We start from the raw sequence: 26,378 nt of genomic DNA on the forward strand, positions 1-26,378 counted from the left end.
TATGTGTGTTCTTGGCACCCTTGTCAAAGATTAGTTGGCTATATATGTGTAGGTTTATTTCTAGCCTTTCTGTTCTATTCCACTGGTCAATGTGTCTGTTTTTATGCCAGTCCCATACTGTTTTGATTACTATAGCTTTGTTATAATTTGAAATTAGAAAGTGTGGTGCCTCCAACTTTGTTCTTCTTTCTCAAGATAGCTTTGACTATTCAAGGTCTTTTGTGGCTCCACACAAGTTTCAGTATTGTTTTTTGTACTTCTATGAAAAATGTCATAGTAATTTTCATAGGGATTGCATTGAATCTATAGATTGCTTTGAGTAGTATAGACATATTCTTTCAATCAAATATTCTCTCAATCAAAGAACACAGGATATCTTTCCATTTATTTATGTCTTCAGTGTTTTTCATCAGACAGTAGATTTCAGTGTATAGGTCTTTCATCTCCGTGGTTAAATTTAATCCTACATATTTTATTGTTTTTGATACTATTGTAAATGAAATTGCTTTCTTAATTTCTCTGTCAGATAGTTCATTGTTAGTGACAGAGACGCAACTGATTTTTGTACATTGATTTTGTATCTTGCAACTTTACTGAATTCCTTGTTTAGTTTTTTGGTGGAGTCTCTAGGTTTTGCATATATACTATCATGTCATCTACAACCAGAGAAAATTTTAACTTCTTCCTTTCTGATTTGGATGCCTTTTATTTCTTTTTTCATGACTAATTGCTCTGGTTGGGACTTCCAGTACTATGTTGAATAGAAGTGGCAAAATTGGACATCCTTGTCTTATTCCTGATCTTGAAGAAAAACTTTAACTTTTCACTGTTGAGTATGATGTTGGCTGTGGGCTTGTTGTCTATGGCCTTTATTATGTTGAGGTACATAGTTTCTGTAATTCATTTGTTGAGAGTTTTTATCATAAAGTGGTGTTGAATTTTGTCAAATGCTCTTTCTGTACCTATTGAGATGATCATATGATTTTTAGTCTTCATTCCATTAATGTAGCGTGTCATATTTATTGATTTATGTATGTTGAACTGTTTTTGCATCCAGGGATAAATACCGCATGATCCTTTTATTGTTCTGTCGAATTTGGTTTGCTTTGTTTTGTTGAGGATTTTTGCATCTATGTTCACCGGTGATATTAGCCTATACTTTTCTTTCCTTATAATGTCCTTATCTGGTTTTGGAATCAGGGTAATACAGACCTCATAAAATGAGTTTGGAAGGGTGTCCTCCTCTTCAGTTTCTTGGAAGAGATAGAGAAGGATACGTATCCATTTCTTTAATGTTTGATAAAATTCACCACTGAAGCCATCTGGTCCTGGGCTTCTTATTTGTTGCGAGATTTAAAAAAAAAAAATTTATTGACATAGAGTTGATTTACAATGTTGTGTTAGTTTCAAGTGTACAGCAAAGTGAATCAGTTATATCCACTCTTTTTTTTTTTTTGATTCTTTTCCCATATAGGCCATTACAGAGTATTGAGTAGAGTTCCCTGTGCTATACAGCAGGTTCTTATTAGTTACCTATTTTATATATGGTAGTGTGTATATGTCAATCCCAGTCTCCCAATTTATCCCTCCTGCCCCTTATCCCCTGGTAAATATAAGTTGGTTTTCTACATCTGTGACTCTACTTTCATTTTGTAAATAAGTTCATTTGTACCCTTTTTATTAGATTCCACATATAAGTGATATCATATGATGTTTGTCTTTCTGTGTCCGACTTACTTCACTCAATATGACAATCTCTAGGTCCATCCATGTTACTGTAAATGGCATTATTTTGTTCTTTTTTATGTCTGAGTAATATTCCATTTTATATATGTACCACATCTTCTTTATCCATTCCTCTGTTGATGGACATTTAGATTGCTTAGATGTCCTGGCTATTGTAAATAGTGCTGCAATGAACATTGGGGTGCATGTATCTTTTCAAATTATGGGTTTCTCTGGGTATATGCCCAGGAGTGGAATTGCTAGGTCATATGGTGGTTCTATTTTTAGTTTTTTAAGGAACCTCCATACTGTTCTCCATAGTGGCTACACCAATTTACATTCCCATCAACAATATAGGAGGGTTCCCTTTTCTCCACCCCCTCTCCAGCATTTACTGTTTGTAGATTTTTTTGGTGATGGCCATTCTGACCGGTGTGAGGTGATAACTCATTGTAGTTTTGATTTGCATTTCTCTAATAATTAGTGATGTTGAGCATCTTTTCATGTACTATTTGGCCATCTGTATGTCTTCTTTGGAGAAATGTCTATTTAGATCTTATGCCCATTTTTTGTATGGAAACACAAAAGACCCCAAATAACCAAAGCAATCTTGAGAAAGAAAAATGGAGCTGAGGAATCAGACTCCCTGACTTCGGACTATGCTACAAAGCTACAGTCATCAAAACAGTATCGTACTGGCACAAAAACAGAAATATAGATCAATGGAACAGCATAGAAAGCCCAGAGATAAACCCATGCACCTATGGTCACCTAATCTATGACAAAGGTGGCAAGAATATATAATGGGGAAAAAGACAGTCTCTTCAGTAAGTGGTGCTGGGAAAACTGGACAGCTACATGTAAAAGAATGAAATTAGAACACTCCTTAACACCATACACAAAAATAAACTCAAAATGGATTAAAGACCTAAATGTAAGGCCGGGCACTATAAAACTCTTAGAGGAAAACTTTGGCAGAACACTCTTTGAAATAGCAGCAAGATCTTTTTTCATTCACCAACTAGAGTAATGGAAATAAAAACAAAAATAAACAAATGAGATCTAATTAAACTTAAAAGCTTTTGCACAGAAAAGGAAACTGTAAAGAAAACAAAAAGACAACCATCAGAATGGGAGAAAATATTTGCAAATGAAGCAACTGACAAGGGATTAATCTCCAAATATACAAGCAGCTCATGCAGTTCAATATCAAAAAAAAAACCCAATCAAAAAATGCTGGGAGATTTTTAATTACTGAGTCGATCTTTTTACTCACTCTTGGTCTGTTCATATTTTCTATTTCTTCATGATTCAATCTTGGTAGTTTGTATGTTTCTAGGAATTTACCCATTTCTTCTTGGTTATATCATTTGTTGGCATATAATTGTTCATAGCAGTCTCTTAAGATCCTTTGTATTGATAGTTCTGTGGTATCAGCTGTAATGTCCCCTCTTTCATTTCTGACTTTATTTGAGTCTTCACTGTTTTTCTTAGCTAGTCTTATTAGCAGTTTTACAATTTTGTTTATCTTTTCAAAAAGCAGCTCTTAGTTTCATTGATCTTTTCTATTTTCTGTTCTCTATTTCATTTATTTCTGTTCTGATCTTTGCTCTTTTTTTCCTTCTGCTAACTTGGGCTTAGTTCTTTTTCTACCTCCTTGAGGTATAAAATTAGGCTATTTGAGATCTTTCTTGTTCCTTAATGTAGGTGTTTATCGCTATGCATGGGTTTATTTCTGGGCTTTCTGTTCTGTTCCATTGATCTATATTTCTGTTTTTGTGCCACTGCCATACTGTTTTGATGACTGTAGCTTTGTAGTATAATCTGAAATCAGGCAACCTGATTTCTCCAGCTCTGTTCTACTTTCTCAAGATTGCTTTGGTTCTTCAGGGTCTTTTGTATTTCTTTTTTTTTTTTTGCGGTACGCGGGCCTCTCACTGTTGTGGCCTCTCCCATTGTGGAGCACAGGCTCCAGACGCGCAGGCTCAGCGGCCATGGCTCACGGGCCCAGCCGCTCTGCGGCATGTGGGATCTTCCCGGACCGGGGCACGAACCCGCGTCCCCTGCATCGGCAGGCAGACTCTCAACCACTGCGCCACCAGGGAAGCCCGTCTTTTGTATTTCTATACAAACTTTTAAATTATGATAGGGACTGTATTGAATCTGTAGATTGCCTTGGGTAGTATGGTCATTTTAACAATATTGATTTTTCCAGTCCAAGAACATGGTATATCTTTCCATTTGTTTGTGTCATCTTCAGTTTCTTTCATCAGTGTCTTATAGTTTTCAGAGTATACGTCTTTTGCCTCCTTAGGTAGACTTATTCTTAGGTATTTTATTCTTTTTGATGTGATGGTAAATGGATTGTTTCCTTTGCCCTTTTGATTTTCTCTTTGACTCTTTTGTTGTTCAGTAGTCCATTATTTAATTTCCACCTATTTGTGAATTTTCCAGCTTTCTTCCTCTTGTTGATTTCTAGTTTCATTATGGTCAGAAAAGATACTTGATATGATTCAATCTTTGTAAATTTGTTAAGATTTATTTTGTGACCTAACATATGATCTATCCTGGAGAATATTCCATATACATTTGAGAAGAATGTTTATTTTGTTGCTATTGGATGATATATTGTGTGTATGTCTGTTAGGTCCATTTTATCTAATGTATAGTTCAAGTCCATTTTTTCTTATAATTTTATCTCTGGATGACCTATCCATTGTTAAAAGAAGGATAATGCAGACTCCTACTATTATTACGTTGCAGTCTATTTCTCCCTTTAGATCTGTTAATATTTGCTTAATATATTTAGGTGCTCTGATATTGGGTGTATGTATTTACAATTGTTAATAGCCTCTTGATGAATCAGCTTCTTTATCGTTAAATAATAACCTTCTTTTTCTCTTCCTACAGTTTTTGACTTAAAGTATGTCTTGTCTAATAATAAGTATAGCTACCCATGCTCTCTTTTGGTTTCCGTTTGCACGGTATCTTTTTTTCCATCACTTCAATTTGAGCCTATGTGTGGCCTTAAAACTGATGTGAGTCTTTTATAGACATCATATAGTTGGGTCTTGGTTTTTATCTATTCAGTCACTTTACATCTTTTCATTGGAGAATTTAATCCACTTATATTTGAAGTAATTATTGATAGATAAGGATTTACTACTGCCATCTTATTAATTGTTTTCTGGCTGTTCTGTAGTTCCTTTGTTTCTTTCTTCCTCTCTTGGTCTCTTCCTTTGTGATATGATCATTTTCTATAGTATTATACTTTGAATCCTTTCTCTTTATCTTTTGTACATCTGCTATAGGTTTTTGCTTTGTGGTTATGAGGCATACATAAAACATGTTATAGTTATAACAGTCTATTTTAAGTTTACAACAACTTAACTTCTATCACGTATAAAAACTCAACTGTTTTACTCCCTCCCCCCACAAGCATTTTATGTTCTTTATTTCACAATTTACATATTTTAATATTGTGTATTCATTAATAAATATTGTAGCTATGGTTTTAATACTTTGTCTTTTAACCTTTATACTAGAGTTAAGTGATTTATATACCATCATTACAGAATCAGAGTATTCTGAATTTGACTATATACTTACCCTTACCAGTGGGTTTTATATTTTCACATTTTTAAGTTACTAATTAGCTTCCTTTCATTTCAGCTTGAAGAACTCCCTGTAGCATTTCTTGTAAGGCAGGTCTAGTAACGAACTCCCTCAGCTTTTGTGTGTTTGGGAAATTCTTTATTTCTCCCTCATTTCTGAAGGATAGCTTCAATACAAGTAATGTATTCATGGTTGGCAGGTTATTTTTTTCTTTCAGCACGTTGATTATATTATTCCACTCTCACCTGAGCTATAAGGTTTCTGCTGAAAAATCCACTGATAAACTTTTGGGGTTCCCTTGTATGGGAGGAATTTTTTTCTCAGGATAGTTGTATAAATCTCTACAGACTGAGTAACACATGAAAGAAAACAGAAACTGGTGTGGTATGTTTCCTCCTACTGCCGTTTCTCTGGCCAACTTACTTATCCACTTGCTGAAGCATCTACCTAGTCTTCAGGGTCCACTCCATGGAAATTTGTTTTAACAACATATTATAAATTATGCATATTGGAGTAGCTGCTATCTGAAGGAAAAAAAAAAGTTCCATTGGCAGTTAGGAAAAGCAATTTCTGATTCCCAGATTGAATATCTCTGGTTATTTCCTTTGTCCTGATATCTACTTTGAATAGTATAATACCTTCTGTCAGTCCTGGTCATTAGATGTTGGGCTACTGAGTGTTCTCATTTATGTCTTTGATAGCCAGTAATTCTTTAGTATTATTTTGTCTTATAAGTAAACATTAAGCTCTGAGTGTCAGCTACTGAAAGCAAGCTCCTAAACATAGCCATTGTCTTCAAGGATTTCACTTTCTAGAGGGAAAATAGACATAAAGTGAACTGAAATGTAACGTGTAAGCATTGTAAGAGTGGTGTGACCACAGAGCAGGTATCACCCCACCCTTGAGAGGCATGTGCCTGTGTTTCTAACATGCTAGTAGTTTTATCGCTTTTAAAATATTTATTTTGGGATTCACAGTTGATGTTCGTTTTATAAGTTTGCTGGGTTGTGTTAACTGTGATTAGTTAATGTTTTCAGGGAGAGATGCTATTTCACTTCCATTTTATCCCAAACAAAACATTAATAAGCTATTGTATCAAGAATGGCAGCAAGATTTTTTGAGGGCTTATTAGGTGCAGGTTGCTGAGCTCTGAGTTGAGGACATGCATAGTGATAAAGCACAGTTCCTTGTTTGCAAAGGTGAGGTCTTTTTGGGGAAGTAACGTTTAGAGAGAGAACAAATACAGAACAGCAGTAACTTAAATTTCTGCACAGCACTACTGTTTTTAATGCACCTTCATATTTATTCTTAGTGATAACCATGTAAGGCAAGTTATTGTAAACACTTTATGGATAAGAAAATTTACTGGCTTTCCCACAATTACACAATAAATCTGTGGTAGACAGCACTCAAAGTCACCTGACTTTAATCTACAGCACTTCCTGCCTTGACATAATAAGAACTGTGTAGTTCATGTGGAAATCAGAGAACAAGGTCTCACGAGCCCTGTCCAGACACTAAAGAGTGTTTCAGGATCTGGTGTGCAGCGAAAAAGTGGAGTCTGGGCTGGGCCAATACCAAATGCTGAGCGAAGAGCAGAAAACCAAAAGTCTGAGTTGAGAAAAGCCCAAGAAGCAGGATCCAAAGGGAAATCTGAGGCAAGAGCTGGTAGGGGCTTTGTGAAGAAACAAGGTAGGAGACCAGGGAATTTGTGAGGGTAGCTGTCAGCCCAGCTCAATTGCAAAGCCCCTTTGGAAGACTGAGTTCCTTCCCTGCTGGTCTTAAAGGCATATAGCATTCTGAACCTAAATTTTAAAAGGTATAGGAAAGTGTAAAGATGTTTATTGGTATTTTGCCTGGATTACACAGTCAATTGTTAAGGTTGATGGAAGGCTGGCCCTATTTCATGTATTTTTTATTTCCAAGGTATATATTTTAGAATATTACTTTTTGAACTTTGTACATTGATGAAATGTTCTCTATCTGCCACATTTCAATGCTCAGTAGCCACATGTGGCCAGTTGGTTACCATATTGTACAGAATGGTAAATATGGATGCTTTTTTCAAAAAAGTACTTTTAAAGTAATACATGCACATGTAAAAATACTCAAAGTGTTCAGAAAGTAAAAAAAGAAAAGTGAAAGTACCTTCCCCTGCCTTCCTCTCTACCTCTGTCCTTTCTCCAATGGTATCCACTATTAAAACTTTCTTTTGTGTCCTTTTAGGAAAAGAAAAGTGTGTCCTTCAAAATTTTATACGTATATGCTCTTTTTTTACATTACAAAAGTTGATTATACTAGGTTTGCTATTTTACATCTTTTTAAAAAATTATTATTAAAACTCTGTTTGGAGATCTTGATGCAATAATATATTTAGCTCTAACTCTGTGTTTTAAAGTTTATCTAATGTTCCCTTGTTTGAAAATGGGATTTGTCAGTTCCCTATTCTGGACTTTTACCTTGTTTCCAGGTTTTTTTGTTTGTTTGTTTTTTTGTTTTCTATTCAAACAGTGCTATGTTATATACGACCATTGTGTTGTATGTTTGTAGGGAAGATTCCTAGCAGTGCAATTGCTGGATCAACAGATAAGAACACAGCCTCTTAAGGAGGACTCCTGAATGGGCCTCCATGACAAGTACTGTTCTAAGCAAGGAGGAAGTTTAGAATCTAGGGCAAAGGTAGGGCATAAACAATAGAGACTGGAAGAGAAGGGAACCAGAGATAAAATAGAAACTCTTGACTGTGAGACAAGATGATAAATATTTGTATCAATAGTCTTAAGGGTGGCTTTTAAGTTTAATCAGTGCAGTCCCTCCTAGGAGTATTTAAGAAAAAAGTTTTAAGTGTCAATGTATTTTATTGCAACAATAAAAGTGTGTATTATTTTTATAACTGCAATTGTGTTCAGTTTTATTATAAAGATGTTGCATGTTTATTACATATAGTTTGGAAAAATGCAAGAAAGTGTAAAGCAGAAAACAAATTTCATCCATACACAGAGGAAACCAGTGTCAAATATTTTAATCACTTATTTCTGTATATATATTAGTTTTTACATGTTCGAGATTGTACTGTATACACATGTGTTTATATCCAAATTTCCTTTTGCTTATCTTTATCTTACTGATTTTATTTTCTTTCATTATTCTTTGCCTGCTTTTTTCTTTCTTTTTTTAGGTAATAGAAATCTAACATTGTTTTGGAATGAACTTGGATACCTGAATAATAAGGACATGGAGAAATCTTCAGATTCTATTCAATATCAAAGAAGACAGGCCATGGCCATCCCATTCATTATTCAGTGTGGTGAGTGTTAAATTTCATTCCAATTAGCAAACTTTTAGTGAGAGCCTAATATGCAAGTTGTTGTGTTAAAAAATAGGGCATGAGGAAGACAAAGGTGGGTAAGACAGGGTTTTTGCTTCCAAGGAGATTAGGGTCTAGGAGAAAGGTTAAGATGAGTATGAAAATAATTGTAATAGAGGTGAAAATAGTGTAAACGATGTAAAAGAGGCCTAAATTTGTTTGAGGGTTCAAAGAAAGGGAAGAGGAGGAGATTAAAGCAAGGCTTCATGACAGAGGTAGCTTTGCCATGGTCTTTAAAGAAGACTTTTGAAGGGCAGAGATGTAGCTGGAAATCTGTGTTAATATCAGGTGTATACTTCAGCTAATATTTTTGTGGTGGATAATAGAAACAGTCATTTTTTTATTTTTAATACTTAACACTATGTTAAATAAGAGTAGGTACTTAGTAATTGACTACTGACTGAATGAATGATGAATAAATAATAGAAGAGAAAACTGTTAGGTTGAGTAAACATGCTAAATGGCCTTGAATGCCAGGTTAAGGAGTTTTTACTTTAATAAGCAAGGAGAGGCACCAGAAGTTTTTCAGAAGGAGAGTGATATCATTGAAGCATTGAACACTTATTATGTGTCTCTACTGTCTGCAGGGAATCGGCCATTCAGTGGGGAAGGCAGTCAAGCAAACAAAATATCACCCTGTAGCTATTTACACAGGGCCAAGGGAACACCTCCCCAACCTTGAGCCTGGGGTGGTCCAAAGAGGACCTGACTGGTTAGATGTCACTTGTAGTAAGGTTGCTCTGGCAGCTTAGTGCAGGATGATTTGGAGGAGGGCTAGAGCAGAGGTTGGGTCAGACCTCTGATGAGACTACTGGCATAATCCAGGATCCAGGTGAGAAATTGTAAATGTCTGAATAAAGGCATGGCAGTGAGATTTAAGAGGAACACAAATGACGGACAGATGCTTAGAAGGTATAACTGAGGAAATTGATGACTATATGCAACAGCCTATTGGATGATAATATTACTGGCTAAAAATAACAGTGTTTTTGACATGTGCAAGGTACTGCCAGAATCCAATCTCCAGTACCTGAGAGCTGTGTGAAATTGGGCAAATTCCTTAACTTCTCTAAGCCTCAGTTTTCTTATTTATAAAATGAGGTTAGTATTTGTAGTTACATCATGAAGTTTTGTGAAAATACAATTAATTCACACATGTAAAGTTTACTAGGTGCTTGGGATAGTGTACTAGGGTTCTCCAGAGAAAGAGAACCAATAGGATAGATAGATTTATGGACGGATGGATGGATAGTTAGTTAGATATTAATTATAGGAAATTGGCTCACATGATTAAGGAGGCTGACAACTCCCAAGATCTGTAGTCAGCAAGCTGAAGACCTAGAAGAGCCATTGGTTTAATTCCAGTTTGAGTCTTAAGGCCTGAGAACCAGGAGACCTGATGATGTAGTTCCAGTCTAAATGTTGACAGGCTCAATACACAGGAAGAGCCGATGTTTTAGTTCTAGTCTGAAGGCAGGAAAAAACTGATGTCTCAGTTCAAGACAGTCAGAGGTTTCTTCTTACTTGCAAGAGTGTCAGCTTTTATTTTTTTTTCCTCTAGTCAGGCCTTCAACTGATTTGTTGAGGCCCACCCATATTAGGGAAGACAGTGTGCTTTACTCATTCTACCAGCTCAAATGTTAATCTCATCCAAAACACCCTCACAGATACACTCAGAATAATGTTTGACCAAATATCCAGACACCCCTTGGCCCCATCAAATTGACACATAAAAGTAACCATCACAGATAATACCTAGCAGTGTTGGCTTTTATCATTGTTATTATATCATATAATCCTCAGGAACCCTTTTAGGTAAGTAGTAATATTAATCTCTTTTTACAGATAATGATACTGAAACATAGCGCAGTAATTTTTCTGAGATAATAGAGGTAGTCATTGTGGAGCTATTCAGATTCTTTTTTTCTTTTTTGCAATCAAATTTTTAATAACAAAAATACTATATTTTAATATGGTGAGATACATTTGGCTAAGTACAGATTTTAAAAAACAAAAATGTCTAGCCCAACAGTACAACCATACAGCTTTGTACAGAACATTCCATAGATCAACAGAAAATACATTTGAGCACAAAAATAAAAAATATTTAAAGAGAATCTCTAAGCAGCATTTTATTTCTTCAAAACAGACATATAGTACTGATTAAATATCTACAAATGCTTTTCCTTTACAAAAATACATATATTCTTAATAGACTAAGTCATTAACAATGACCTGGTAATCTTTCACTTCAATTTGAATGATTTATAAGCTAAATCTTACAACTACAGAAAGGTTTTTATTTGTATGTTAAGATGTTACCACTTTTGACCAAAAAGAAAAAGCTTAAAATATTTTACATTTCAAAGGAAAATTAGCAACATAACTGTACAATATAGTCTATGATGGTTTTATTTAATGTGAGGGCTACTCTATTAAAAACTGGTGCTTGCTGTTGTGTTGCCAAATGCAGTGAGATGTAGGTATTGGTTGTGGGAATTACAAAAATGAGTGAGTTTGCCATAACTTTAATTTTCCGGGCTATTCAGATTCTTAACCACTGTGCAAACTGCCTCCATCTTATATGAGCGGAGGGAAGTATTTACCCAAGAGCCATTAACAGTGGGTCTGGAGGGAGCTTAGGATTAAAGTGAGGAATAGCCTGGGGAGAATAGAGTGCCTTAGTCCTAAAAACCAGGAGGGACTGAAAGGGAGAAAGGGATAAAGAAGTCAAAACTGTAGACTGGAGAGTAGGATAAGACCTATAAAAAACAAAAATGCAGAGCAAGGAACTATGTGTAAATGGTAGAGAGAGCTTGATTTGCCTTGTTATGTTAGTCATGTGGTTGGAGATGAACAGTGGTATCGTTGGCAGATAGATAATAGGTCAGAAAAAATGGGAGAGTCAGGTCACTGGAAGTCTTCATATGGTTTGAGAAGAGGTAAAGAGGGACCTATTAAGATTCTTCTGGCTTAAGCTAGTAGCAACCAACTGGAAAGAACTTAAGCAATAATGGCGATAATAATAATAACAGCAGCAACAATAATAATTTATTGATGGTGTCCTAGGGTAGCTCATAGAATCCTGAACTATTTGTGCCATCAAATATAATGGTATATGATCAAGGATTCACTTGTCTTTGGATTGAAATACCTCATACTTTGGGTATATGCAACCTGACATCTTACTATGTTAGATTCACTTCTGATTGTGGTCTTTCTTGTATGTATGTGGTTTTGTTTTTATTATTTTAGATCTTTGCCTTAAATGGAGAGTCTTGCCTCCCTCTACTAATTATCAGGAAAAAGAAAATTTTGACTTCTGGATTTGTGCTAATAATGCTAACCTCTTGGAATACAGGTAGTTTTTGATAGTTTTCTAAAATTCTTTATTCATTTTTATTCCTAAAATATATATGTGTGAAACTGGATACACAGATAATTTTTAGCTTAGTAGCTGTCATCTCTTCTAACTCTTTCTAGCCCCTTGCCACCTCTGGAAAGATATTTCGTTAGTGCTCTTTTCCATCAAGTTAAGAGAGTCCTGGGTGTAACTTTTTGTCAGCATTTGGTGTGCAGCTCTGTGCTTCCACTGGCGGGAGACCTACCCTGGTGTTTAAGAGTTCTGCCTTCCAGTTCATTTACACGCAATGTACAATCTTATCCTGCAGGAGTCTTATCTAGAGGGTGTCTCTAGAGGCACTAAACTGTTAGACTATGTGCTTTTCCTGTTTGAGTCATATATTGATTTCATTGCTTTGTGCTTTTGGAGGAAGAAGTTCAGACTAAAACAGGAAAAAAAAACCAATTAAATATTGATGAATGTCAATGTTACTACAAGCCCTTTTTGACTTACTTCTTTTCCTTGTGGGCAAAAGAGTTAATACTCCCCTTTAACAAAGGCACCCTTAAGTGAAGCATCGCTTTTCCATGGAGTTTATTCTAAGTACTTTGACCTGGATAAGTGGATCAATATTGCTAATACAGACATTAGGGTAATAACTCTTGTTTATTTTTATCCAGCCCTAAATTTAAAAAAAAGACCGACTGAATAAAAATTAGAAAGAAGAAAGCATTTAGAAACTGCTACTAAAACCCCTTCCACCTGGAGTCTCCAGGTTAATCATATTTAGAGGCTAACGAAAAATGTCAGAGGTGACAGGGGCTCTTAGATTTCACATGGCCCAAGGGGTTTTTCAGTCTCCCTTTCTTGGTTTGCAGCAGAACCTTTTTTTTTTTCTCCCCCAAATAAAATTTGTCTCTGACCTCAAGTATATAAAACAGATAACAACAGAACTGTCCTGATTGAATTGGAGGTTGAGAATCTGGGGGCCAGAGGTATCCACTTCTCATTTCTGTCCCTACTCTCTCTAAAAAGCTTAGAGCTCCAGGGAGCATGATTATAAAACAGTGATATAGTCTCACTTCTCCATTTTAGAGAAATGGAAATTGAAGCCCAAAATGGGGGGTGAGAAGCCTGTTCATGAAGCCGCTGGCCCAGGTCTTCTAACTCCCAATCTGATTCTAGTCCTAACTTGTAACTTAAATATCTCCCAAATAGGAACACAGTGGTGGCTCAGTTTCAATATTAAGAATAGGTAGTGTTTTCATTGTCATTGTCATGATTTTCACCCAAGTGTTGTTTAAGAGAAGTTTTGTTGTTGTTGTTTTGGTTTTGATTTTTAAATTTCTGCGTGGAAAGCCTTGTGCTAGGAAATGTAAGTAAAATTGGTCCAAGCCCGCAACTGTCAAAAAAAAAAAAAAGTTAATAACATTGATCACTTTCTGTGAGCTCAGAACTTTCATACAGTGTAGGATAGTGTTTAGAGTTCAGACTCTGGGTCCAGACTGCCTGGGTTTGACTCCTGGCTTCATTAGCCTCTTAAGCCTTGGACAAATGATATAACCTCTCTTTAACTCATCTTCCCATCACCTAGGATGGAGTGTAATAATAGTACCTTCTGCATGTTTTCTAGGTCCAACTGAGCCCCTTTTAAGGACAGTCTAAGTCCCTGGTCACTGGGGGCCCCTTCGTAACAAGCCATGAGAATTTAGATTCCTCCCCACATTCTAACCATATACCCATTACTTCTCACCCCAGTCTTAGGCCTTCTCGGACCCACAGAACTGGGAATCTATCCTCTGTAGCTTCCCTTTTCTCAAACTTACAATTGTCCTTGAATTGGCATGGTTTCCCCCTCTTCTCCTTGAAAAGTGATGATGTCATCACAGAACGTTATAAAATTAGTTTCAGAACTGTATTAATTCTCTTTTACACATCAAAACACTGCCACTTGTGATGACAGGCAAGATAAATTTGCCATGTTGGCAGAAAACTGATGGACCTTAAAAGCCTCAAATGCAAAAAATCTTCTTATATTTATAATTTCTTAAGTCCTTGATTCTTTAAATATACTGACATAATTTTGACCATCTGTATTTCATTTCCACTGAAAAGATTAGGACAAAAAATATGCTTAAAGTGATAGCAAGAGATTTAGAAATGGGAGCTGTAGAGAAAAACTCCTGATTATAAGGGCAGTTTCTTGAGAGCTGACACTTCCTTTATGGGAGATCGTTAACAGTGATGCAGATGAAGATTCCCAAGGGAAGAGGAGTTGATCTGATGACCTCACTCAGTCCTCTGATTCAGTATGTTTGGATGGACTGTGCATAATTCGAGACTAAGCCATGAATTAGCAAAACCCTGATACATATGTGCTATTGGATTTGGATAGAATCACATAAAATAAGTGTGTTAAAGTGATGAGACATGAAATATAGTTATTTATTAGGCAACATTTGATGAGTGGAAGGACAGAGTAATGGGGCGAAAAGTGGCATCGTCTCTATTTACAGAAAATACGGTTTATTGTCAGCAGTTAATTGCCAATTGTCCTCAGGGTTAATGCCACTGAATAGCATTTGAGTGAACAATGTCCGTGTAACCAGAACTGGGGCAGGAAACATAATAATAGCTCTCTCTTACATAGCAATTACACATTATGTCATTTCCTCTTTACAATAATCACGTGAGCTTTCTCCATTTCTCAGAGGAGAAAACAGTGAGGCTAAGGGAGGTCCAGTGACTTGTCCAGGATTCCTCCCTAAACCTGAAACTTGAAGCCAAGCACTTTGATGCAAAACCTGTACTCCTTCTGCCTTACTACATCACGGACTCTCCGAAGGGATCCTTATCTCAGGAAGCCTAATTCCAGACAAATACTTTTTGGTGACAAAACATACCATTTTACAAATGGTAGTATTTAGAGTTGGTGACCCAGGCAGGGTAAAAAGGAGCCATTCTTTTTCAGACCACCGAAGCCTCTTTTTGTTTTCCGCCTTAAGCACAGAGGGAGGCTACACATTTTTGTCACAGTACCCAAGAAATAAATATCAGTGTGCTTCCATTACATTCATTCTGTGCGTTTCTGTGTATTGAAAATAGGGTTCACCAGCAGGGTAAAAATGATGTCTATCATTTGACTAAACCCAAAAGTCTGAATTTTGAAAAGGATGTTAAAAAATATCTGTGGCTTGTATTTCATATTAAAATTTAATTTGTTTCTAAAAATCTTTGAGGACAATTGGATGGATTGCATTTTAATAAAATATCTGAGGTTTCTCTTTTCTAAGTAAAAACTTAATGCTGCCACAAGGTTCTTTTCTCAAATGAAATAGAAACCTGTGTAGGCACCACCCCACAGATGTCTTCAAATGAACACTGCAGGTGGTTTTATATATATAGGTAGGTGTCCCCTGATTTGTTTACCTACCACCTTTCTTTGAAAAATAACAGTAAAAACAAATACCATATGTGGGTGGAATTAAGTGTTTTTTCACAGTAGTAGTTGAATTTGATGATAGTCCTCACTCTTCTCTGCTAGTGGGAGCAAGAAAAGTATATGCTGCAGCCTTGAAAAATAGAGAAATATAGTGGGTATGATATGCTTTGCTTTTCCTACACTGTTTCAGGTGGGAGAAGTCCTTTTCTCTATTTTCAACCTCCTCCTCCCTTTCCTAGCTTAATACCCATTTATTTTAGAACATGAACTTCACCCTCTTTTTGGTCCCTACCAATGATGAAAAATCATTCTTGTGTAAAGCAGGCTCTAAGAATCGACCTCAGCATTTTGTTCCCTCCTCCCATCCCCCCACCATGTCCCCAGCCGTGCTCTGAATTGAGGCCTTGTCCAATGGGAATGGAACTTCTTGTCTCTGCCAAGCCTCCATACCAAAGTGAATAAGATGATATCTCAATTTTTCAACAATTTGGCTAGCTCAACTCCCCAAAACATAGCCATGAAACCAGAAGTAGGAAAAAAAAAAAAGGCCTCAAACCTCTCCAATCATATGTCTCAAAAATCATTAGTATTTTTTGTAACCATAAAGATGGATGCCTTCATGCACAGCCTTTTTATTGCAATTTAAACACAATTCTACTTGACTATGTACAATAATACATGTATTAACCTACTAGTGGTTGGAGACAGCACATCAGTAAGGCTGGGAAACAGAGTGCCCACCAGCAGCAGGTACACTGACAGCAGCAGGGAGAGGAGGGTGCTAGGGTGCTGCATCAGGTCACCGGGAAGCTTGATGAAGGGCTCCACTACGCAGCTCCATAACCCCCAAGGTGGTCCCTGAGTACCGCCTCCCATTGCAGTAGTTGCTGGTCTTCACAGTGATTCTGAGTCATCAAATGAAGGATCTCTATGTTTCAGAAGCAGAATTATTTGGTATCTTTTACAGAGACATATAGATTTCAATCCCAAATTTTTTTGGAAGAAAAAAACCACTTGGTAGTAATAAGGTAAGCTTCAATTATCTAAAAAACATTTTTGCAAAAGGCCTCATTTCATGATAACGCAGGATAAATGAAGCATTAGTAAATAATGAATATTCTCCCATTCTCATAAATATATACTACCCTCCACATTTTCCAGTAAGTTCTTTTCCAAGCAAATTGGAGATTTAAGGTCATGTATTACCTAAATTCTCAATATAATGCTCTATTTGAGCAATGCTGCGTTTGAGTTTTGGATATAAGCCAGAGAGTTACTCCTGGTAGAAGTAAATAATCTTTTACGGACAGTAAATAGTTTTATATTTCCTCCTGATGTTATCTTTTGTACTTATTGATTGTGAAAAGTTGTCATCAGACACAACGACTACCTTCCATCCCCCTGGGCACTACAAGAACAGTATCACGATCAAAAAATGAGAAAGACAAGCAACTTCGAAAGTCAGTCCAGACATATCAAAATCGACGGGCAGAACCTCATCGACAGGTGAGCTGTTAGTTATTCTTTCCAAAATCTACCCAGAGTCTTGAGCTGTTAATTTTGTGTGTGCAAATTGGCTGATGTGGTTTACCCGAGTAAAATATGTAGCCTCTTTTTTTCATCTTTTTTTGTCACCTCCTTTTAATTTTGGATCTAAGGACTGTGCTAGAGGTGATCACAAGTACTCCAGGGGTCCAGAAAGGAAAACAACTTCTTCAAATAATACTACATTTTGTATGTGATATCAAAGTCCATCTCCACAACAGTGTGTGTGAGGAACAGGGGAATATATTTCCACTCTAGGATGTAGAAGTCAACCAGCGTGTTGAAGGTCACAGGGTCAAGTTTGGGACACTGGTCTGTATGACTCCAAAGATTAGGCTCTTTTTATTTCTTTGGGCTTCTTCCCTGGGTTTTTGAGATAAAGAGTTGTTCTTTTAAAATATTAGCCTATTAATACAGCAACTTAAAGTCGTATTTAATTATTAAGAAAATTCAATAAATAAAATATTACTATCAGTAAATGTAGGTAACCATGACAATTGCAAATGAAAAAGTGGCATGCAGAATTTTTCTTTTAATCTCTTAGCTAATAAATTAATTACATCTCTGTTTATAGATTTAGCACCCAACTTCAGCATTTTTTAATTGTGTAGCCTGTCAAGCTCCTCAAATAGGAATTGAGAAGGTCTGCAGCGTATGTCCAAATATGTTGACTCCTGTGTAGATGTCAGGAAATAAAATGCTTATTTGAGTAGAAAACTGCCTTCCTGGGTGGGAGTTAAGACATCCAGGCTTACCACCTGATTATTACATGTATTCCTGGGTTCTTAGAAGATGAACTTTCTTTTCTACCCCGGCTTCATCTTCTTACCACTCCCACGTTGCTGGGGATCTGCCATGCAGGTCAGCCAGCACCTGTGATCACAGACAACAAAACCTGACCCTCCCTTTTTAGTCTGGAGTCTCAGGGTTTCTTTTGGGAAGATAACTGAGAGTTATTTAGAAACATATTCTAAGCATTCTTCAATCCCTAAAAGTGGCTCAACTTTTTACAATTCTTAGAGCATCTGGTTGTGTTTTGTTTTGTTATTTTCGGTATGTGGGCCTCTCACTGTTGTGGCCTCTACCGTTGCGGAGAACAGGCTCCAGACGCGCAGGCTCAGCGGCCATGGCTCACAGGCCCAGCCTCTCTGTGGCACGTGGGATCCTCCTGGACCGGGGCACGAACCCGTGTCCCCTGCATCGGCAGGCAGACTCTCAACCACTGCTCCACCAGGGAAGCCCTGGTTGTGGTTTTGATAACAGGTCAGATGTAAAAATATCACCACCTGTGGGGTTTTTTTTTTGCGGTACACGGGACTCTGGCTGTCGTGGCCTCTCCCGTTGTGGAGCACAGGCTCCGGATGTGCAGGCTCAGCAGCCATGGCTCACAGGCCCAGCTGCTCCGCGGCACGTGGGATCTTCCCGGACCGGGGCACGAACCCATGTCCCCTGCATCGGCAGGTGGACTCTCAACCACTGAGTCACCAGGGAAGCCCTGTGGTTATTTTTATAAACAATTAGGTGAAGTCAAATCTTTTCAGTGTGAAATATCTTAATTTGTTTTGTTTCTTATTTTGCTTACCACTTCTTGTAGCTTTGTGAAGGCATTCAGAACATCCTGAATTGATTTTATCTTTATTGTAGTCTCTGGATATTTCTTTTCTTACAGAAGTCAGAGCTGACCCTTGGATAGTGATAGTGCCAATCACTAAGTCTTAACTACTTTGTCTTTGTATGGGATTGGATGTTTTATTCATCATTGAGGTAGAGATTTTGATAGAGGCTGATGGAGTAACAGATCTGGGCCATCTGTTCTACTTATTCTTTCTTTCTTGTTAGTTGATTTTTTCATAAAAAATTTGAGCCAGGTTTATAGATTCAGTCTGCTTTAGATATAAACAAAGAAGTTTTGGCAGGACTTAAATAGAAACATACTCCTACCAGTTGAAAGGACGTTAAGACTCTTCACCATCCTCCCCTACCCCGTTTTATGAAAATAATCCTCACATCTTTTTTCTTCTTTCCTTTTTAATTTTTTGGCTGCATCGTTCGGCATGTGGAATCTTAGTTTCCCGACCAGGGATCAAACTCGTGCCCCCTGCAGTGGAAGTGTGGATTCTTAACCACTGGGCTACCAGGGAAGTCCCAATCCTTGCATCTTTAACACACTTCCAGCATGCAGGGCCCTTCACTGACCCTGTTTTTGTGGTAGTCAAGGAAAAGTTTGGCTAGGGGTCACCTAACCACGGGCAACCAGTTGATTTTGATGTGGTCATTGAACACACATTTGCCCTTGGGTCTGTCCCATGCTAAGCTTGGTGGGGAATAGAGTGACTCTAACACCAGAATGTAAGACCTGTGACTGCAAGGCTGGTTTTGGTTTTGTTCATTGTCTGTATTACCAAAAACACTGCCTGGCATGTAGTACGTACTCAACAGATAGTTGTTGAATCACGGGATAAAGTATGCCCTCAGATAATATACAGTCCCTTTGAAGACCAAGTCTGACAGCTATTTAAAAGATAGCCACTACTGTAAGACAGTACTAGTTTACTACTTGTCTGATCATGGTGGAAACTGAATTAGAAGTTTATTACAAGGAGATAGTGAGGGCAGCTTCATTCAAAAAAGTTTCATAGAGGAAGTGGCACTTAACTTGTATCTTGAAGCTTATTTAGGGTAAATAAAGGGAAAGTACAGGGCATTATAAGTGAGAAGAACATTATAAATGTAGACTTGGAGATGAGCATGGGTTTGTTCCTTCATAGAACCAATCTTTTAAGTTACATGCTAAACTTATGTATTTTTAAAAATAAAATCAGCATTTGTGTGACATATTTGTCTTTTAAAAACGGTGTAACTCATTATAAAATATGGTAATTACTGAATAGAGGACCTCTGAAAGGTGACCTCAGTTCCCCTTTCACAAAAATAAATCATGAAAGTATTCAAAAACTAATTAGGTGATAGCTGCCTGATGCCAGAAAAAAGACTCAAAACCATCCAACGTTCAGAGAATTTACTTTCTTCCTGACTGCTTTTTAGAAGAAGTGCTGTTAGACTGTGACATAGGAAGGGTGGGAAAGCTATAAAAACAGGACGTTGGTGCCATTCAGGTTCAGGGCAGATGTGATTCAGGTGTAGGGTAGGCACCACTGGAAAATCAGGTAGTGGCTAGTATATTACCATGATTCCACTGTCTATTAATGGTGCCCAGTCTCTCAATATCAGGAAATAATGAGCTGCATGCCATGAAATTATGGTTTGCCCACCTCCTGTTCTCTCTTCCTGCCTCCCACTGCCAATGCTCACTTATCCATTGATTAAATCTGGGGAGCAAATATAAAAATGACCTATATCCGCACACCCTATTTCTTACTGTCTTGCATTTCAGCTTTAGTGGCAGAAGGCATCCTGATCTGGAAAATGAAATGTTGACTTGGTAAATCAAAGACCTTTCTGGATCTTAGATTCTTTGGTTCTGGGTTTTGTGTCATTGACAACCAAAAGGGATAGAATAATGGTAGGAAGGGTAGTATTATGGTACTAGTATCAGAAATCAGCAGCTACAGCCTCTTTTCCACCTCTCATACACCCTATTGGTATGTAGAGTGACGAAAGTCTAAATTTTAGGTGTCCTACCCACAGGGTGCCCTAGTTACAGAATATTCACAGTGATTCAGAAAACTTTTCTGGTAGAAGAGGTACCTCAATGATTAGATCTTGTCCTCTAGGAGAAAATGAAATAGCTAGGCCCAAAGCTGTCATTTCCACAGATGGTATCATATTTAATCCCCACAACATTACAGCTAATTATATCAATTATAGCATCAGAAGGGGAGTGAATTTCAGAGAAGTTCGATAACTTGAATCAGTCAAACATCTTTAAATGGTGAAGTTGGACTTTGTTTCCTTTTTGCCTAATTCCAGCACCAATCTGCTCACAGTATCATATGATAAATACAGACAAAAAGGATATGAGAACATTGACAAAGGTAACAAACTGATATAATGCAAATCATGTTTGTTAAGGGAAATGTGTAAGTTCAGTAAACCTAATAAGAGGGCTCAAATCCAAGATGTAATTGATAAGCTGTGTCAGCAAGCCAAGGGCTCTTTATAAATTGTGCTTCTGGAACAGCCCATTCTTTTTCTCCTTTCTGAATAGGTGAATTCCTAACTCCACGTTTCCCCTCATCCTTCTATATCGAGTGACAAGTGCCACCTGCTGGCCAAGCAGTGAAGCATTTTCATTTTCATCATCTCTTGTGATTGTTTAGCTACTAATTGGCCTATCATCTAGATAATTGTTATTCTGTTTTTCAGTAAGCCTAGACAATAATTTTCAAACCATAAGGTAGAGTTACAGAGTCAAGTCCTCTGCATTTGAGGACTTTCCAGTCCTCAATTTTGCCCCTTTCTCAGTTTTAACTCACAATTTACAGTCCCTTCTACCTTCTGTTGTACGACAGGACAACTATGTCATAATCAAACACACGGAATATAGTTTTAGGTCCATTTCATTCAGGGATTTTTGGTATCACTTCAAATCCACTTAATGTCTTCAAATCATTATAAGGCAGATGATAACGTGATTCCCTGAATGAAGCCTGCTCTATATTTACCCATTTGTACATAAGTATAGTTAATGGGTAGTATATTTATATAATCAATATGTTCGTGCAAATGTGCTGTATTGCTTATATATTCTCTAGGTCTTTCTGGGTTCATCTTTTCTGATTCATGTTTATTTCTCACCTGGAGCCATAGTTCAGGCTCTCTCTAATCTGACACTACTCCTTTTTTGGCCTGAGTTTCTTCCCTTCTGCAGCATTCTCCCACTGAGCTGCCCCACGTTCCTTATCTGCTTTCTCCACTTCCGTGCGGCTGAGTGCCTTCGTTCCGCCATTTTTTCTGAAGTGACCTCTGCCCCTTCCCTAGTCCTTCAAGATCCAAAACTAATGTCATTGCTGTATGAAGTCTTCTCTCATTTCCCTACCTGTAAAAATATCTCCTTCCTTCCAGTCCCCGTTGCCCTTGATGTCTGTCTTTCTCAAGAGCATGTTTCACTTTCTACCTGGTATTACAGCTAGTTGTGTATCTGATCAGTCTCCTGTATGCGACTATAAGATTTTTGAAAGAAGGGGCCATTCTTATTCATTGCGTTTCCAACAACACCCAGGCCTGGCCATTTTACAGAGTAGGTGTTCACCAAACAACGAGTGAAGGATTGAAGGAACAATTTGATTTGTTCCTTCACAAATAGGTACAAAGAATTCTTCACAAATAGGTAGAAAGGTAATAAATAGTTTTCATTGGATGGGTTGAAGTTATGTAGGTTAGACTTAAAATCTTCTGCATATGTTCTTGGAGACCATAATGTTTTCACACTTGGTCAAAATAAAGTGTTGCATTGGAGTGGGAGTATAGACTATATTTGGATTTCATTTGTCACGTTCATAGTCTTTGCGTCAAATGAATAGCCTTTGTAAAATTCCATGCCTGTTGGAAAGGAACTCCAGCAATAGCATTCTGTTCTTTTGCGGTGCTCATGTGGACACACAAACTGAAACTGTGTAGTCTGGCAATTCCCACATTGGTTGGTTTAGCAGTAAATGTGGAGCAAAGAAGCCTTGCTGAACTTGTAGCTGTGTTTTTCAAATCGAAATGGCATATCTGAGCACAACTTTATAATGAAGAATGTGGATGCATTTTCCCATTTAGAACTTAATCTTTTTAATGTGTCCTTATTGTGTAGGATGCTGAGATTTCAAATCTGTATAACTATGGAGACAGATGCTTTAGAAAATATATTTATTCATTGAGTAATTTTCAGCCTCCTTACGTAAACTGCCGTGATCTAAAATTTATGACACCTAAAGACCCTTGTCTAACAAGAGGCTAATATACTCCCTGTAATTGAAATGTTTTACTTTATTACTCTTGCTACAAAGATCCCATTTTTCTGTGGTGATGCATTGCCTTCCCAAAAAGGATAATGCATGATATACTCACCCTGGTGGGCCCTGTGTTCACAGCATAGCAGACGAGATGTTATCGCTCATGAGGAACTAATGTAGAAGTTCCTTGAGGGCAGGTATCATGTGTTCATCTTCTCATGTACCTCTCACCATCACATCTGGCTCATTGTTGGGCACAGTAGACGTTGAACTGCAGCTGTTCAACTCCTTAGCTTGATTTACTTGTCCAAATTCTTTTCTTTTTTTATTGAATTATAATTGACATACAGTGTTATAGTAGTTTCAGGTGTATAACATAGTGATTCAATTTTTTTTTTTTTTTTTTTTGCGATACGCGGGCCTCTCACTGTTGTGGCCTCTCCCGTTACGGAGCACAGGCTCCAGACGCACAGGCTCAGCGGCCATGGCTCACGGGCCTAGCCGCTCCACGGCATGTGGAATCTTCCTGGACTGGGGCACAAACCCGTGTCCCCTGCATCGGCAGGCGGACTCTCAACCACTGCGCCACCAGGGAAGCCCATGATTCAATATTTTTTATGCGACAGAATGATCACCACAATGTTTAGCTACCATCTGCTACCACAAAGGGTTATTACAATATTATTGACTGTATCCCTTATGCTCTACACTACATCCTCTTGACTTATTTATTTTATAACTGGTATTTTGTATCTCTTAATCACTTTCACCTATTTTGCCCATTTCCTCATCCCCTTCCCCTCTGGCAGCCACCAGTTTGTGTCTATGAATCTACTTCTGTTTTGCTTTGTCCATTTTTTTTTATGCTCCACATATAAGTGAGATCATGTGGTATTTGTCTTTCTCTGTCTGACTTATTTCACTTAGCATAATACCCTCTAGATATACCCATGTTGTCACAGATGGCAAGAGTTCATTCTATTTTTATGGTGGACTAGTATTCCATTGTATATATATATGCTACATCTTCTTTATCCATTCATCTGTCCATGGGCATTTAAGTTGTTTCCATATCTTGGCTATTGTAAATAGTGCTGCAGTGAACATAGGGATACATATACTTTTTGAATTACTGTTTTTGTTTTCTTCGGATAAATATCCAGAAATGGAATTGCTGGATCGTATGATAGTTCTGTTTTTAGTTTTTTGGGGAACATCCATATTGTTTTCCATAGTGACTGCACCAAGACAGTTCTGCCAGTGGTGCACAAGGGTTCCCTTTTCTCCACATCCTCACCAACACTTGTTATTTTTTGTCTTTTTGAGAATAGCCATTCTGACAGGTGTGAGGTGTCATCTAATCTCATTGTGGTTTTGGTTTGCATTTCCCTGATGATTAGTGATGTTGAGCATCTTTTCATGTGTTGATCAGCCATCTCTATGTCTTCTTTGGGAAAATGTCTATTTAGGCTCCATGCCCATTTTTAATTGGGTTGTTTGGGTTATTTTTTGATACTGAGGTTATGTAAGTTCTTTATGTATTTTGGATATCAACCCCTTATCAGATTTGCAAATATCGTCTCCCATTCAGTAGGTTGCCTTTTCCTTTTGTTGATGGTTTCCTGTGCTGTGCAAAAGCTTTTTAGTTTGATGTAGTCCCAGTTGTTTATTTTTCCTTTTGTTGCCCTGTCTCAGGAGACAGATCCAAAAAAATATTGCTAAGCCTGATGTCAGAAAGTTTACTGCATATGTTTTCTTCTAGGAGTTTTATGGTTTCAGGTCTTACATTTGAGTCTTTAACCCATTTTGAGTTTATTTTTGTATATGGTATGAGAAAATGGTCCTCCAAATTATTTTCTTATTCATCGTTTCTTGAGGAGCTGATGTCACACTACCTGACAGAACAGCACTGTAGTTTACTAAACAAGCCAGGATAGTACCTGTGATAGGAGCATCAGAACATCCTGGCTTCAGGGAACAGTGTGGTGTGGGGAGTCTATGACAGTCCCAGCTCCTGGCTTCGTACGTCACCCTGTTTTGTCCTGGAGGTTGGGACCAAGGAATGCCATCCATTGTTGTCTGCTCCTGGGTTTCACATAAGTGACCAAATGTTGTTACTGAGGGACAGTAGGAACTCCAGAGGGAGCTCATCCTTCCTCTGAGAAGGACAGAAGCAGCTTTGACAGTGGCTGGCAGTCTTGCCGCATTATGTCCCTCTCTGCATGTCAATCAGCCATTCTTAGTCACATCTGCAGAGATGCAGAGAGAAGGAGAGGTTTAGGTGTGTTGCCTGAATGATTTTCACTGCAGAGAATACTAATTTGGGTTTCACTGCAAATACACCTATTTGATCAGTGCCCATAAGCACCTGAACTCTATCCACACCAGTTTTTGATGAGTGCACGTACTAATCAGGAACAGTCAGAGGCTGCCTCATATCCCAGATGCACCTCAGGGCCTGTTTCCTGACTCTTCTCAGAATGAGGTTCAGGTATTTGGCTTCCTTCCAGAGCAGGCTACTCTCTGGTTCCCTCTGAAGGAACCCTGTGTGTCTGAGCCTGTACCTCTGAGCACCAGCCCTCCTGAGCCCTCCCCTCTGAGCTTGAATACTGTTTCTCATCCGTTAGACCTAATCTCACTTCTTACTCAGGACCCAACTTCACATTTTGAATTCAGTTTAAGGAAATGTACCTCATGATTTTTCTGATTTTGAACTCAAACCCCATAGCTTGTGCCCCTCAATTTAACCTTGTTAAGTCTTTGTCTCCTGATCATATTCTTGATCTGAATCTGTATTCTTCTTCTGTCCTAACTCCTGTAGGCTTAAGCAGAATTTAAACTTAATCTCACTTGAGTTACATATTCCACCTTGTCCTTTACCAGTTTATGCTTTAACCTCCCACTCCTCCAGTCAGTCTTGCCTGGCTGGGCCCAGCCTTCTAACAAAGGGCATGGGGTCTCTTGACACACTGGGGGATTCTAATCCAGTCCAAGAGAAATAACTGATGTTTGTCCATGACTTTTGCTTTGCAGTGGTCTAGAATCATCCTTCCTCTACTCTGAGAATCCTCAAGAAGGTCTTCTAGCCAAGACCACTAGTAGTAATACCTGGCATTTGAAAATAACTAAGTATTATTTAAAATACTTCTGAACAAGGGCAGATCTAGTTTTCTGGAGTCTGAGGTTTATACATTTTGGGGGATCCCCTTCAAAAAAAGAAGATGCAAAATTATAAACATGAAGTGAGACACAGGGCCATGGAAGGCCCTGTGTAAGGGAGGGGTCCTGAAGCTCACACTTCATTTGCTTCATGATTTATCTGCCACGTGGTTCTGCATATACTATACCATTTGATCACCACAGGGTTTTTGTAGTAAAAGATAATTGCATAGTTTTCGTATGTCCAATTCCCTTCTCTCCAGTTGTTCCCTAAGATTTCCA

General features: G+C 37.8%; 1 protein-coding gene across 1 annotated transcript in view; it reads left to right on the top strand.

The window, feature by feature from the left end:
• The window catches only part of MORC1 (MORC family CW-type zinc finger 1), a gene marked incomplete at both ends in the record, with an annotated part of 187,542 nt that overhangs the window by 81,733 nt on the left and 79,431 nt on the right, over nt 1-26,378 (top strand). Inside the window, 3 exons of the mRNA XM_079704879.1 lie at nt 8,519-8,647; nt 11,963-12,068; nt 16,860-16,998. Of these exons, the coding sequence (XP_079561005.1) occupies nt 8,519-8,647; nt 11,963-12,068; nt 16,860-16,998 (374 nt within the window). The remainder of the gene's footprint in view (nt 1-8,518; nt 8,648-11,962; nt 12,069-16,859; nt 16,999-26,378) is intronic.

The sequence above is a fragment of the Hyperoodon ampullatus genome (assembly GCF_949752795.1).
Source record: "Hyperoodon ampullatus genome assembly, chromosome: 5".
Classification (NCBI taxonomy): Eukaryota; Metazoa; Chordata; class Mammalia; order Artiodactyla; family Ziphiidae; genus Hyperoodon; species Hyperoodon ampullatus.